The sequence below is a fragment of the Hemicordylus capensis genome, chromosome 6 (assembly GCF_027244095.1).
Source record: "Hemicordylus capensis ecotype Gifberg chromosome 6, rHemCap1.1.pri, whole genome shotgun sequence".
Classification (NCBI taxonomy): domain Eukaryota; kingdom Metazoa; phylum Chordata; class Lepidosauria; order Squamata; family Cordylidae; genus Hemicordylus; species Hemicordylus capensis.
The window spans coordinates 92216477-92229922 of record NC_069662.1 but is presented as its reverse complement, the minus strand read 5'-3'; the positions used below and the strand labels follow the sequence as shown (position 1 = coordinate 92229922).

The 13446-nt window shown below is 46.1% G+C and overlaps 1 protein-coding gene across 3 annotated transcripts in view; it reads left to right on the top strand.

Annotated features, from left to right (window-relative positions):
* AVL9 (AVL9 cell migration associated) overlaps window positions 1-13446 on the top strand; it is a 46170-nt gene that overhangs the window by 1351 nt on the left and 31373 nt on the right. For all 3 annotated transcript variants that reach the window (XR_008310344.1, XM_053265124.1, XM_053265123.1), the window contains exons 2-3: window positions 12090-12210; window positions 13284-13369. Coding sequence is in view for 2 of the 3 variants with exons in the window: in XM_053265124.1 (XP_053121099.1) it covers window positions 12090-12210; window positions 13284-13369 (207 nt within the window). In the remaining variant the exon portion in view is untranslated. The remainder of the gene's footprint in view (window positions 1-12089; window positions 12211-13283; window positions 13370-13446) is intronic.

Below are 13446 nucleotides of genomic sequence, written 5' to 3'. Positions count from 1 at the left end.
CTAGGCCAATAAAACAATTTTAATGAGAGAGGCATGAGATAAGGGAGAGACTTTAATGAACGAGACTTTAAAGGTTGTAAACTGAAACAAATAACCAAAAGCATAATTCTGTCAGCAAGCACTTCTGGCTCATGCAGTTATGTAAGAAAAGCCATGCTGTGTCAGATGAATGGTCCATCTGGTATGGCATCCTGTTTCCAACAAAGGCCATCAAGTAAAGGAGTGTGTTGGTACCAGCTCAGTCATTTTGGTTTTCTTATTTTGAGCCATATAACTCTTATTGTTTCTTGCTGTAGAAGACCTTCCTTAACCTACAATATATTTGCAGTGCACAGCAGAAATCTGTGTGTGTGTGTGTGTGTGTGGTGTTTTGTGATCAAAAGGAAATCTCTGTGTCTATATTGTTATGCATATCTTATTTAAGCTCCAAGTCTTTAATGCTTTATGAAGAGCTTAAGTCGCTTTTGGGTTTGACTCTGCTTAAATACTCTGTTTAGATACTAAAAAGGAATATTGATAGCTCTTTGTTGGTGAGGCCTTGATTATTCAATCTGGCAAAAACACGGTTTAGTTCCTAGAGAAGCAGTGGCTTGGTTTGTTAGCTGCAATTAATATTTAGCACTTATGCATGGGAATTTTTATTCAGTTAGAAAAAATGTCTTGCTAAGCTTTTAGACTCAAAGGCTGTACATCTAGCAGAAGGGGCAAAATTTCAGGAAGTCTTAAAAGAGAGGTGGCAGAAAAAGTTGACAGTATTATCGGATAAATGCACCTGTTAACTTAGATAGCCATAATAATGGTGAAATGGGAGAAATTCCCTAAAATTGGTTTGGAAAAGAAAATGGTACAAGCAAAGATAAGGCTGTTGATCTTAAACACACTTACTAAGGGGCAAGACCTGATGAACTCAGTGGAATCTGTGTCTGGGTGAATTTGTGAATGATCAAGTTGAAAAGCTATATTTTATATATTTGGACTCGGGCAAAATAGCGCTTTGTATGTGTAGATACATTCTATTGCTGAATTCCCCGTGTGCATTCTAGTGTTAAGTTCACTCTGACTTGCATGAATTAAGTGTTCCTGGTGGGCATTTAATTGACTGACATAAACCAGCACAGTTGGATCATGGTTACATATTATAGACCTATCTTGGGAAATTACTTTTCTTTCTCATGCTTCAACAGTGTGAAAAAAAATTACAAGAAACTGTGGAAATAGACTTGTGAAAGAAAAATGATCTGTCTTTAGGAAGTCAGTTCCTAAACCAGAAACTGGCCACATTGTATAACTAACACAGCAAGTCAAGTAGCTGTTGTCCTTCATATGAGCGTTTGTTACCTAGTATTCATTATCCATTTAGTGATTAAATTCTCCTGTCCGTTTCCCACACAGCTTTGGTTGAGGGTGTTACTGTTTGGTTGGTTTTCTCTTTCTGGCAGCATATTTTTGATATGGGTAAAACAATGGCTGGGATCCAGAGAACAGTGCCACTGATTCTGTGCACCCTTTGAGCTTATGTTTCTTTGACAGCAGTTGCCACCACCCATTCTTGTATAACCCAGGACTTCGGGGGAAACATTCTTAATATGATATGAGGGTCTTCTGTTTAAAGAAAAACTCATTGTGGTGAACTGGGAGAGAGTTTCTGTCCTTTGACCACCCCTAGGTTCATTTAAAAATTCTCCAGTAGAGCTGCCACCAGTCTCCTATGAGACAAAACTAGCATTAAAACCTTCTCTGTTCCATCTAGGACCAGGGTGAACTCAAAATATGGCCAAAACCTCTTGAGAGGAGAGCTGGTCTTGTGGTAGCAAGCATGACTTGTCCCCATAGCTAAGCAGGGTCTGCCCTGGTTGCATCTGAATGGGAGACTTGATGTGTAAGCACTGCAAGGTATTCCCCTCAGGGGATGAAGCCGCTCTGGGAAGAGCAGAAGGTTTCAAGTTCCCTCCCTGACAGCATCTCCAAGATAGGACAAGATTTATTTATTTTTAAATTGAACCTGAGAGAGATTCTTGCCTGCAACCTTGGAGAAGCTGCTGCCAGTCTGTGAAGACAATACTGAGCTAGCTAGACCAATGGTCTGACTTAGTATATGGCAGTTTCCTATGTTCCTATGTAGCCAGAGCAGGCTCATGGGGAGACAGAATGGAGCACGTTTCCAGCCAGATCAAGTGTAAAACAATCAAAAGCTAATTTATTTAAGTAGATCTCAAAAGCAGGACAGTTTTCAGGCAAGCAAAGTAAAATGGTTAAAATGCACAACCGAGATATCTTTCATTCCTGTCTGGTGTTAGACACAGGAGACAGTGGCTCTTGGCTTGCAGTTCAGAACCTTGCATCGTGGAGAGGTCTGCACTGCAGCCTGGCCTCAACTAACAAAGCTAAAACTAACTCCAAAGAAACATGTTTGAGACAGCAACCTCAAGAGTCCCTCTGATGACTGACTCCACCTAACTCCCTCAAAAGCTGGCTGTTTCCTTTATAGAGAAAGTTTGCAATGTGGGAAAGAGGTAAAGCCAGTTGTTAATACAATCTTTGAGACCTAATGGCGCAGCGGGGAAGCCACCTGCCTAGAGAGTAGGAGGCTGTTGGTTTGAATCCCCGCTGGTCTGTTTCCCAGAATATGGGAAACTCCTATATCGGGCAGCAGCGATATAGGAAAGATGCTGAAAGGCATCATCTCATGCTGCCTGGGAGAAGGCAATGGTAAACCACTCCTGTATTCTACCAAGAAAACCACATGGCTCTGTGGTCACCAGGAGTCAACACTGACTCGTAGGCACAATCTTTCCTTTTCCTAATTACAATCTTCCTCCAGGAGACAGGCAAAACATCCTAGGATCTGATAACTCAACACTTATTTCAAAAATGTAGTCTGATTTTATATTATCATCTTATTATTGTTATTATCATTATTATTTTAATATTGTTGTATTGCTGGTCTATGACCGAAATAAAGTTTTACTACTACTTATTTCAAAAGCTAAATGTTTCTCCCTGATAGTAGAAGTGTCCAAAGGATAGGAGCAACCATTTACATGATGAGCCGATACTTAAGAATACTTGGAGCTACCGAATCCCACAGGCTAGTGAGAGACAAGAAATCCACAAAGGGACAGCAGGCCAGGCCAAATTGGCTTTTGGAATTGAGGAAAGTTCTGATATGAAACTCAAAGAATGAGTTTTTAGGCTGAACAAAGGCCCATTCCGTCACACCCACCCATTAGGTATGCCCAAGCTCTTGGGTGTATGTAAAAGCAGGCCTTTAGATCCCAGCTGATGTTACTATAGTTAGTTGTCTTGTTTCCTCAGACTTGTAAGACTAATGATGTTTCCTTTCTGTTATTGTCTTAATGTATGGCATCTGTTTTTCACACGTGCTAGGGGCTTTGAGGGTTGGGTTACCATAACAAAAATGTTAATTTTTAGCAAAAGTAAAGTTCTTTATTTTCCCTTTCTTTTCAGCACAGTTACCTAACACTTATACCTTTTAGTAGGTGGTTCATTTTTATAAGCAATTTTGGACAGCATCTTTTGAGGAGGAAAACAAACTGCATTGTTACAACTCCAGTTTGAGCTTGGTTGACAAGGTTGATTCTGCAATTGTGTGAGCAGCTTTTTGGCTTCTGGGTGCCACTTGTGATGTTAACTTCAAGTGGAGTTAGAAGAACTGCAAGCTAGTATTGTGTAAGGCACCAAATACTTTGCTTTGTGAATGGTGATAAACCCAAACTGTCCTGAGAGCTCAGGAGCACAACACAAGATTTTCTTTGGAGTAGTTGCCGTCATCTTTGCTTGTTGTGCATAATGCACAAACAAGACCAGTTCCTTGACTTAAAATGTTGTTCATATTATATCATGATTAAAGTGGGGAGTTGATTTGCATGACTTGGATTATTTAAATAAACTAAACGCACTATCAGTTGGTGTGTTACTGATAGTTTTCTACAAGTGCAAAGATTTACACATTGTAAGAATTTGCAAAATCTGTGGTGTTTCTGTATCAGTAATTAGATTGTGTTACCAGGTTTAAAATATTTATCAGAGCTGATATACTAGGCCTGAAATGAAAGATGGATTTGAGTCAAGTGCAGTAAGAAAGCCAGTCCACCTCTATTTTGAATTACTCTTAAAGAGTACAGTTTGGTGATAAATATACTCTTGCTTTCTGCCATCTTTGAGTTGTTACTTTTTCCTTCCCGTATGTTTACTTTTTGACTAGCGGTTGCTTTTTTTACTAGGAATTTATATTCATAAATTGGCTAGCAATTTATGAATAAATATTTCATGATGATACTGTCAGGAGTCTTGATATGTAGCAACTGGGTCCAAAATATTAATCAATCTGAGATTTGAAATGCTGTTATATTTTGTGTTTAAAATATTTTTTATACTTTTAAACCCAAGTGACACTTGGTCACCCTCCAGGGTGACCAAGAGATAAGGGGGCACAAATGAAAATGGAAGGGATTGGAAGGAGGTCTGGTTTTCCATGCTTTGTTTCTTGCCTATGGATTCAGAGGTCAGCAGATTCTCTCGAGGCTTGCCTCTTGTTTTTACCAGCAGCTGCAATACATAGCCTCAGGGCAAAAAATGGGTGGAAAGGCTGCCACTGCCTCCCCCACCCACCAGCTCAGGTGCCAAGAGAAGGAAGCTTTATACTTTGCTGTGGGTGTGGACAGAGAATTATTTCTTCCTGGCAATAGTGAGCTCACCCAAGCCATCTCTGTTGCAGTTTATGGAGATCAGCAAGTTGCCAGGGAAACAGCTTGGCCAGCTTGTCTTGGGCAGTGGTCCATTGGGGTGCAGTGGCTGCCTGTTCTGTGTGCTGAGCAGACTACTTCTGCCACAGATCTGTTTGCCACCAGAATGCCCAGCTGTTGGGTATTCTTGGATGGAGGCATTGCCTCCCCTGCCTCCTGAGATCTCTGCACTCCGCAAACGGTTTCTCCCCCAGCTCCAGAGCAACAGAAATTTTGCTACTATATAATCTTTATGTTTTGTTGTAGTTTATATATCACTTCAGTCCTGTAAATCCCTTTTCATTTTAGAGAGAAATCATTCTAACCCAATTCTGGTAAAAGCTTGCATCACTGCTAACATGCATAAGTTAGGGATGTGAGGGTTCTTCTCTTGATAATAGTCCTAGCTGCATTCTGCAACAAACTTCAGTTGGTGTAGATTGCAGATGGCAGGGTACTCTCTGGAATTGCTCGCTTTGGAACATATTACATCCATTTTGAAAGAGCTGCACTGGCTGCCAATTTGTTTCCGGATCTAATTCAAGGTGCTGGTTATCTTCTTTCTTTATATATATTTCTCTAAGGCATACCCATCACTAATCCCATGTGTGGCAGCTCTCGTGAGAGTTCGCAAGCAGCTGCCCGGATAACGATAGGAATGAGGAAGAAAATGGTGGTGGTAGCCGGCTGGCAAACAAAATGGCAGTGGCCGGCCGGCCAAAGAAAATGATGACGGCGGGGGTGGGCAGGAGGGGAGAAGACAGCGATGGTGGGGAAAGAAGATGGACGGCAGACAGATGGCCGGCCAGCTGGTGAAGGGGGCGGGCAAAGAAGATGGATGCTGGGGGGGGGGTGACGACAAAAAAGCAGCGGTGGTGGTTGTGGGAGGAGAAAGCTGCCGTGGGCGAACTAGAGGCACAGATGCCCTGTGCCCGGCCCAGCTAGTTACTTTTAAAACCCTTAGTGGTTTGGGTCTGCCTGCTCCCAAGGGTTTCTGTCTGCCAAACAAGGTTGTCAGAGAGGCCTTTGCTCTGTGTGCTGATATTGAGAGAAGCTAAATTGTTGTGCATGTGGAACAGGGCCTTCTTTGTGGTTGCCCCCAGATACTGGAATGCTCTCCAAGTGAATGTCTGCTCTGTGAAATCTGTGGCAGCTTTTAAAAACATCAGATCTTTTTCTTTGTTCAGGCTTTTACCCCTTAGGGGTTGCCAAGTCTCTCAGCTTTCCTGTTTCAGTTGGTCTTTTTTATGGTTGGGTTGGGGTTTTTTGGGGGGCGTATTGTGGTTTTTACTATTTAACTGATTTTAAGGTTTTAAATGTGATTTTAATGGTGTTTTATTGTGTATTAACTTTTGTAAACCACCTTGGGATGTTTTATGAAAAGCGGTATAAAAATTGAGCTATTAAATAAATAAGTTATTTGTTGCAATCATGAGTATTGTATTCATGCTTACTCAGAAGTAGTCCCACATAGTTCAGATGAATATACTTTCTAGTAAATATACTTCCTAGTAAATGTTTATAATGCAACCTTACAGTCCCATCCTGTGCCCATATCCATTGAAACTGATGGGTTATATGTACTTTAATCTTCATCAAATTGGCTTGCAGTATTTTTCAGTAGTAGTTACATTATGTTTTGTTATGTCACTCCTGTTCATGCTGATCTTAGTGAACAAAATGATTTTTAAAGCTTCTGTTTATGTAGAAATATGCAAGCTTTTGAGTTGCACTGAACTCCTGATTTCCCATTCAGTTCCTGATGATGAATCTTACAATGAATCTTACAAAACTGAAATATGTAATTTTATTTATTTATTTATTTTTTAATTATTTTATTTTTATTTTTTTATTTTTTTGCTATTCCTAGTCTCAGTTAAGCCACATAATGGTGCAGCAGAGAAATGACTTGACTAGCAAGCCAGAAGTTGCTGGTTAGAATTCCCCCCTGGTATGTTTCCCAGACTATGGTAAACACGTATATTGGGCAGCAGCAATATAGGAAGACAAGTATTTTTAAGCCCGTTTTAATAACGGGCTCTAGTGGGGGGGGGGGTGCTGCTCTTGCTCTGAAGGGCAATCCTCTTCTTGGGCCGCCAGCGGGCCCAGTCCCCCGTTGCGGCTGCCTCTGCCAGCGGGCTCAGTCCCCAGCGCTACTGCTGCTGCCAGCGGGGCCAGTCTTCTCGCCGTGGCGGCCACCGCCAGCGGGGCCAGTCCTTCCTGCTGCCGCTGCGCCAAGAGTCCACATGGGCGCCATTATGTTTCCGCCGTGGCGGACGGGGTGGTCTCTTCTCCCCGCTCTCATCTCCCTGCCACTGCAGTTTAGTATTCCCGCCGTTGCCGTCTCTGCCCTCCCGGTCCCCCCCGTGGGCCCGTTTCCCCCCTCTTCTCTTTTCTTCCCGGTTCTCCCCCCCCCCGCTGCCGCCCTCAGCCCTCCCGGTTCTCCCCCCCCCCGCTGCCGCCTCAGCCCTCCCGGTTCTCCCCCCCCCCCGCTGCCGCCTCAGCCCTCCCGGTTCTCCCCCCCCCCCCGCTGCCGCCTCAGCCCTCCCGGTCTCCCCCCCCCCGCTGCCGCCTCAGCCCTCCCCGGTTCTCCCCCCCCCCGCTGCCGCCTCAGCCCTCCCGGTTCTCCCCCCCCCCCGCTGCCGCCTCAGCCCTCCCGGTTCTCCCCCCCCCCCGCTGCCGCCTCAGCCCTCCCGGTTCTCCCCCCCCCCCCGCTGCCTGCCTCAGCCCTCCCGGTTCTCCCCCCCCCCCGCTGCCGCCTCAGCCCTCCCGGTTCTCCCCCCCCCCCCGCTGCCGCCTCAGCCCTCCCGGTTCTCCCCCCCCCCCCGCTGCCGCCTCAGCCCTCCCGGTTCTCCCCCCCCCCCCCCGCTGCCGCCCTCAGCCCTCCCGGTTCTCCCCCCCCCCGCTGCCGCCTCAGCCCTCCCGGTTCTCCCCCCCCCCCCGCTGCCGGCCTCAGCCTCCCGGTTCTCCCCCCCCCCCCGCTGCCGCCTCAGCCCTCCCGGTTCTCCCCCCCCCCCCGCTGCCGCCTCAGCCCTCCCGGTTCCCCCCCCCCCCCGCTGCCGCCTCAGCCCTCCCGGTTCTCCCCCCCCCCCCCCGCTGCCGCCTCAGCCCCTCCCCGGTTCTCCTCCCCCCCCCCCGCTGCCGCCTCAGCCCTCCCGGTTCTCCCCCCCCCCCGCTGCCGCCTCAGCCCTCCCGGTTCTCCCCCCCCCCGCTGCCGCCTCAGCCCTCCCGGATTCTCTCCCCCCCCCCCGCTGCCCGGCCTCAGCCCTCCCGGTTCTCCCCCCCCCCGCTGCCTGCCTCTGCCCTCCCGGTTCTCCCCCCCCCCCGCTGGCCAAAGCCTCAGCCCTCCCGGTTCTCCCCCCCCCCCCGCTGCCAGCCTCAGCCCTCCCGGTTCTCCCCCCCCCTCCGCTGCCGCCTCAGCCCTCCCCGGTTCCCCCGCTGCTGCTTTTGCCCTCTCCGTAGGCAACATGTTCTCAACATGCCGCCCGTGGTCTGGGCTGTGGAGGCGGAGAAAAAGCATTTCTTTCGCTGCCGTCCCACCACAGAGTAGTCCCTAAATGGGGCTTTAGCCCATGTTCGATCGGATTCCCTCCAGCATCATTCCAGTCATCAACCGAATCGTTTCATTGCCCTAAGCTCCAAGGAAAACCAAGGAGCAGATTGGGCCCCACCAAGCCGGAGAGGACATTTAGAAGCACCTTTGTCAATAGCCCGTGCTGTGTCTCTGTTCCGAAGAATCACCAGGGCTTTGACAGTCACCAGCTCTGGACACTGGAAACTCCCATAGGGCTATCTGGAAACTGAGCAGATCCATAAACGTCCAGGGGCAGACAATTCAAATTGGTCCACCACCCCTGCAGAAGGCAGATAAAACAGTCAAACTAAATCCTATCAGATGGTGATCTGTCCATGACAAGGGAGTTATTTCAAATTCCCCCACCTCCAGATGATTTATTCCGTGGTCAGCAAAAACCAGATCCAGAGTATAACCTGCCATGTGGGTAGGGTCAGATACCAACTGAGAAAGACCCATGGTTGCCATGGAGGTCATTAAATCCTGAGCTGCTCCTACTGGGGGGGCCTCAGTGTAGACATTGAAATCCTCCAAGACAATAAGCTTGGGGGAACCCAAAGCCACACCTTAGACCCCCACCCCCACCAGCTCAGGTAGGGAGACTGAAGTGCAGCGGGGTGGTCAATACACCCGCAGAATCCCCAGCCCATCTCGTAGGCCCACCCTCAAGAACAAACATTTGAAATTCTAAGATTGCCTAACCAGGCACCTGGAAATGGGAAAGATCTCACAATAAATGACTGCAATACCCCCCTCTAATGCTCCAGGTGGGATCAGGAAACCTGGAGGACAATGCTGAGCTAGACCAACCCCAATCTCTGTCACACCACTCTCAACCAACCAGGTCAGCATGCTCATCCACAATCAAATTGTGGATAGGGATGTCTTAACAGTTACCACCTGGCATTCAACAGCAACACCCTAATCTTAGAGGAAGTGTTCTCAGAGCTCCCTGGGGCTGAAGGGTTGGGGGAAGAGCTGGGAAAAGAAACTGGCCTCAGTTTCCTGGACCTCTTCCCCCCTGTAACGGCCTGCCCCACTCCCACCACCATGCCTTCCTCTGCCCCTATCTGTGACATTGCTACCTCCAGACCATCCTCACTCTTCTGCTCTCCCAGACACATCTCCCCAGCCCAACCAACCGCAGCTCCCCTGTTTTGATAAAAACCAGGTCCAAGACCTGTTCAGGCATACAGCTCTCCTTGATGAGTTGGATGAGGTTGGTCTCTCTCAGCCTTGTCCTCCTTGATGGAAAAAGGGGGGTCTTCTGAGGGCCCAGGCCCCAAGGCTGAGAGCCACAAGCCCTTGTCCTCTTGCCCTTTGGCTTGTGCCAAGAGGCTCACTCCCCTGGTGCAACCTGACCTTTATAGCAACAGCAGCAATGATACACACCTGGTGGGGGTGAGACAGAGGCACCCCTCCCCTGAGGCACAGTAAGCACAGTACCTTGCTCTCCAGCAATGCCCCCCAAACTTCCAAATCCTTTGATTTTTTTGTTCGTGTTTTTTTTTAACAACCCCCCCCCACCAACCAGCCATAAAATGTCTCAGCACTACAAAATGACAGCAGGATATGATATCAGAAGTCGTTTGTGGCCACTCAGGAATCACAGATAGGTGAAAATAACTCTATTTTTGCTCTGCCCATAAAGACACTGGGTCCCTATAACCCAACTGTGGATATGGGATACCACAGGTGCCACAACTGTGGATAACGAGGGCTAGCTGTATATCAATCAAATTAGAGCTGGCAGTCAGCTCACAACCTATTTTATATGTAGCAGCACAGTATCTAGCAATGTTATACATAATAAAATGGTTCCAATCAGAGAGAAATAAAGAAACATAAAATTGATCAGCTTCTCCTGTCAACTTGATTAAAACTGGGAAATAAAAACATTATGGATATCCTTATAAAACTGGTAGTATAGGAGGACATGCCCTGTTGTTTCTACTGCCCCCGAACTACAGGGGCAAAAATGTTCTGGAAGAGGGATTTTCTTGTGTCTTCCATCAAACACTGCTGAAGGCAATGCACCCCAGTGAGCCAGTGTGAAAGCCTTCCTATGTCCAGGGACGATTAGCTGGGTTAGATAAACAGCGGGTGCATCCAAAAACCTTAATTTTTCTGAAATGAGATTTGGTACCAAGCCCAGATCAGTTTGGCATTCAACATCTACTATGTGTTGTTTGAGAAGTGTTTTGGCTTGGTCTGAGAGAGCAAGTAAGCAGGGGAAAGCCCATAATATGAGAGTTTTGTCATCAAGGACTGCTCCCATATGGTCGGACATCTGTGCGCCAATGTTAGAGGGGCAAGGCCAATAGGAAAAAAGGATATTCTTAACCAGTAATTAAAAATGGCTGGCCATGCTAATGCCTCAACTTTAATCACTTTAAAATAATATAACTTTAATAAAATAAGAAAAATAACTAAAACCAGGACCCATCTAAAACCAAAACCATTATGTTTCTAGTGTGATCTGGGTAGGCAGAACATCCTGATGTTCAGCCAAGATTCATCTGCAAGATCAGCATTTGACAGATAATTATGTCTTTAGTTGGAAATGGTCATTTATTCCTGTTATAAAATGGAGTGCAATACTTACAAGATGATTGGCAAATTACTCCAGTTTAAGTGAAGCACCATCATTTCTGCTCTGATGCTTACCTCGTGACACTGATAGCTTCCTGTTCTGATAACTGCCTTTTGAGAATGCACCACGAGGCATGGAGAAGTCAGCTGATTTTTCACACAGATTGAAGAGGCCTTGAATTTGCATTTCTTGACAAGAGCTTTGTCTTTTAGCATAAATTATTGTTCCACAAAAGAACTAAGAGCCATAATGCCTTTAATGTGTGGTGTAAGGAAAGGGGGGGGGGATGTTCTAATTTGCTGGAGCAGAAGGAAAAATTCCAGTCAAATATGTACCATGAGTGATCCTAAAGGAAAGCATTTTGGGGGAAACCCTGCTATTTTTGTAGATTAACTTAATTTACACAGATTGCAAACTCTCACACTCAGTTATGTGTTCAAATAGACTTGCTCTCTTCAATAATATTGCTTCTGTGTTTTGCTGTTACTAGAGATCCTTCTGTCACCTTAAGTGGCACAGTGGGGAAATGCTTGACTAACAAGCAGAAGGTTGCTGGTTTGAATTCCTACTGGTACTATATCGGGCAGCAGCAATATAAGAAGATGCTGAAAGGCATCATCTCATACTGCACAGGAGGCGGCAATGGTAAACCCCTCCTGTATTCTACCAAAGAAAACCACAGGGCTCTTTGGGCACCAGGAGTCAAAATCGACTTGACGGCACACTTTACCTTTACACTTTAGCTAGAGATCCTTCTATGTATTTTTGCAGGTGTGTCCTTCTTCCACCTGAGCCTGATATTGTAAGCACTGCTTACAATTCTCATGGGAGGGACATGTAAAATAAGCAAAGGTGTATGATGGATCAGATATAGGCTCCTTTGTTTTACAGTCTGCCTCAGAGGCGAAGCATTTGCATTTACCTCTTCTTCTAAAATAGGCCTCCAGACATATATCTTATTTGCAGACTAGTGAATCTTGGGAGATCATTGCCTGGCCATGGTAGAGGATGGCAAGGCAACTTGGGCTGCCAGCTCTTGAACTAGCCATGCAGATATTTCTTTATCAATAGCTGGCTGTGAAATGGTATTGCTTATACTTCGATTGACTGCTGGTTTGGTGGGTATCTCTTGTGTTCTGGTGGAGCAGTTGGTATAATCTAAGACATCTGTTTGCAGGTTGAGTTCTCGTATCCTCCTCTAATCCCAGGAGAAGACCATGACAGCCACAATTTGCCAGAGGAATGGAAATACTTGCCTTTCCTTGCATTGCCAGATGGTGCTCACAACTATCAAGAAGGTAAGAAGCCATTTGAGATGGTTCCAGATAATGCTCTGCATATTCTATGATCATGTCTAGCAAGAGTGGAATTTGGCACCCTGAGGATGCCAGCTTTCTCTTAAATAGGTTTCTTGCCTGTATGGCTGCCAAATATATGCACATTTGGTACAAGCTAGAAGTGGGTATATATTATGTAATGTTCACAGGCCTTTACTGTACCACAAGAAGCATCCCTAGCTAGCCTGATGTAGTGGCTAGAATGTTGGACTGGCACTCTAGAGACCAGGATTCAAGTCCCCACGCAGCCATGAAACTCATGAGATAACCTTGGGCCAGTCACACACTCTCAGTGTAAGGTACTTGACAGAAGCATTGTGAGGATAACAGAGCCAGGGACCATGTATACTGCTTATGAAGGATAGACAGGATAAAATATACTTTTAAAGAATCCATAAATGTAATGAGTACATCTATTTCTCTGGTCCATCTGTTACTACAGCAACAAGCTGTTCATGCATTGTTTTGGGTGAAAGCAACAGTAGTTGTTAGAAACCTATCATAGCAACAAAGCAATTGGACACTGTGTCCTGGGTATTGTCTTTTCCTTGCTGGTTGGAGATTTGCCTTTGCGGCAGAGGTGTAAGGCAGTTGCAAGATACAAGTTTCACACATTCATTTGAACTGACCAACCCATGTTTGGGCAGTGAAGGTCATTTGAATGGCGCAGGAAGGATGGGCTGTAAGTGAGGAAGCCCTTAAAAAGGAGAACACACTTACTTACCTGTTCAACTTCCTGAAGTGTTTTCCCTTCCTCTGTATGAAAGGATGTGTTGGTGAGTGAGCACAATGGCTTTTCACCTAGAGCAGCTAAATAACTTGAGCAGGTGTTGCATGCTACTGAAAAATAGTTAACCATGGCCTGGCGTCCTGCACCACAATGTCCGTATCTCTTTCCTAGGTATGCTACATGATGTGCAAATGGGCCCTTAGGGTGATACTGAAAAGTTATACACTTACAAACGCTGTAAAAACTTCAATCCTTGATGCAATACTTTGTTAGTAAATGAAATGTTTTCTCTTTCCTCTTGCAGACACTGTGTTTTTCCACTTGCCGCCACGAAGTGGAGAAGGAAGCACTGTGTATGGCGTCTCGTGTTATAGACAGATTGAAGCTAAGGTAATTGTATTGCAGTTGTGTGGAGCCAGTGTATGAAATGTTCTGAACTGAGCAGGAAGTTGATGTATAACATGGAC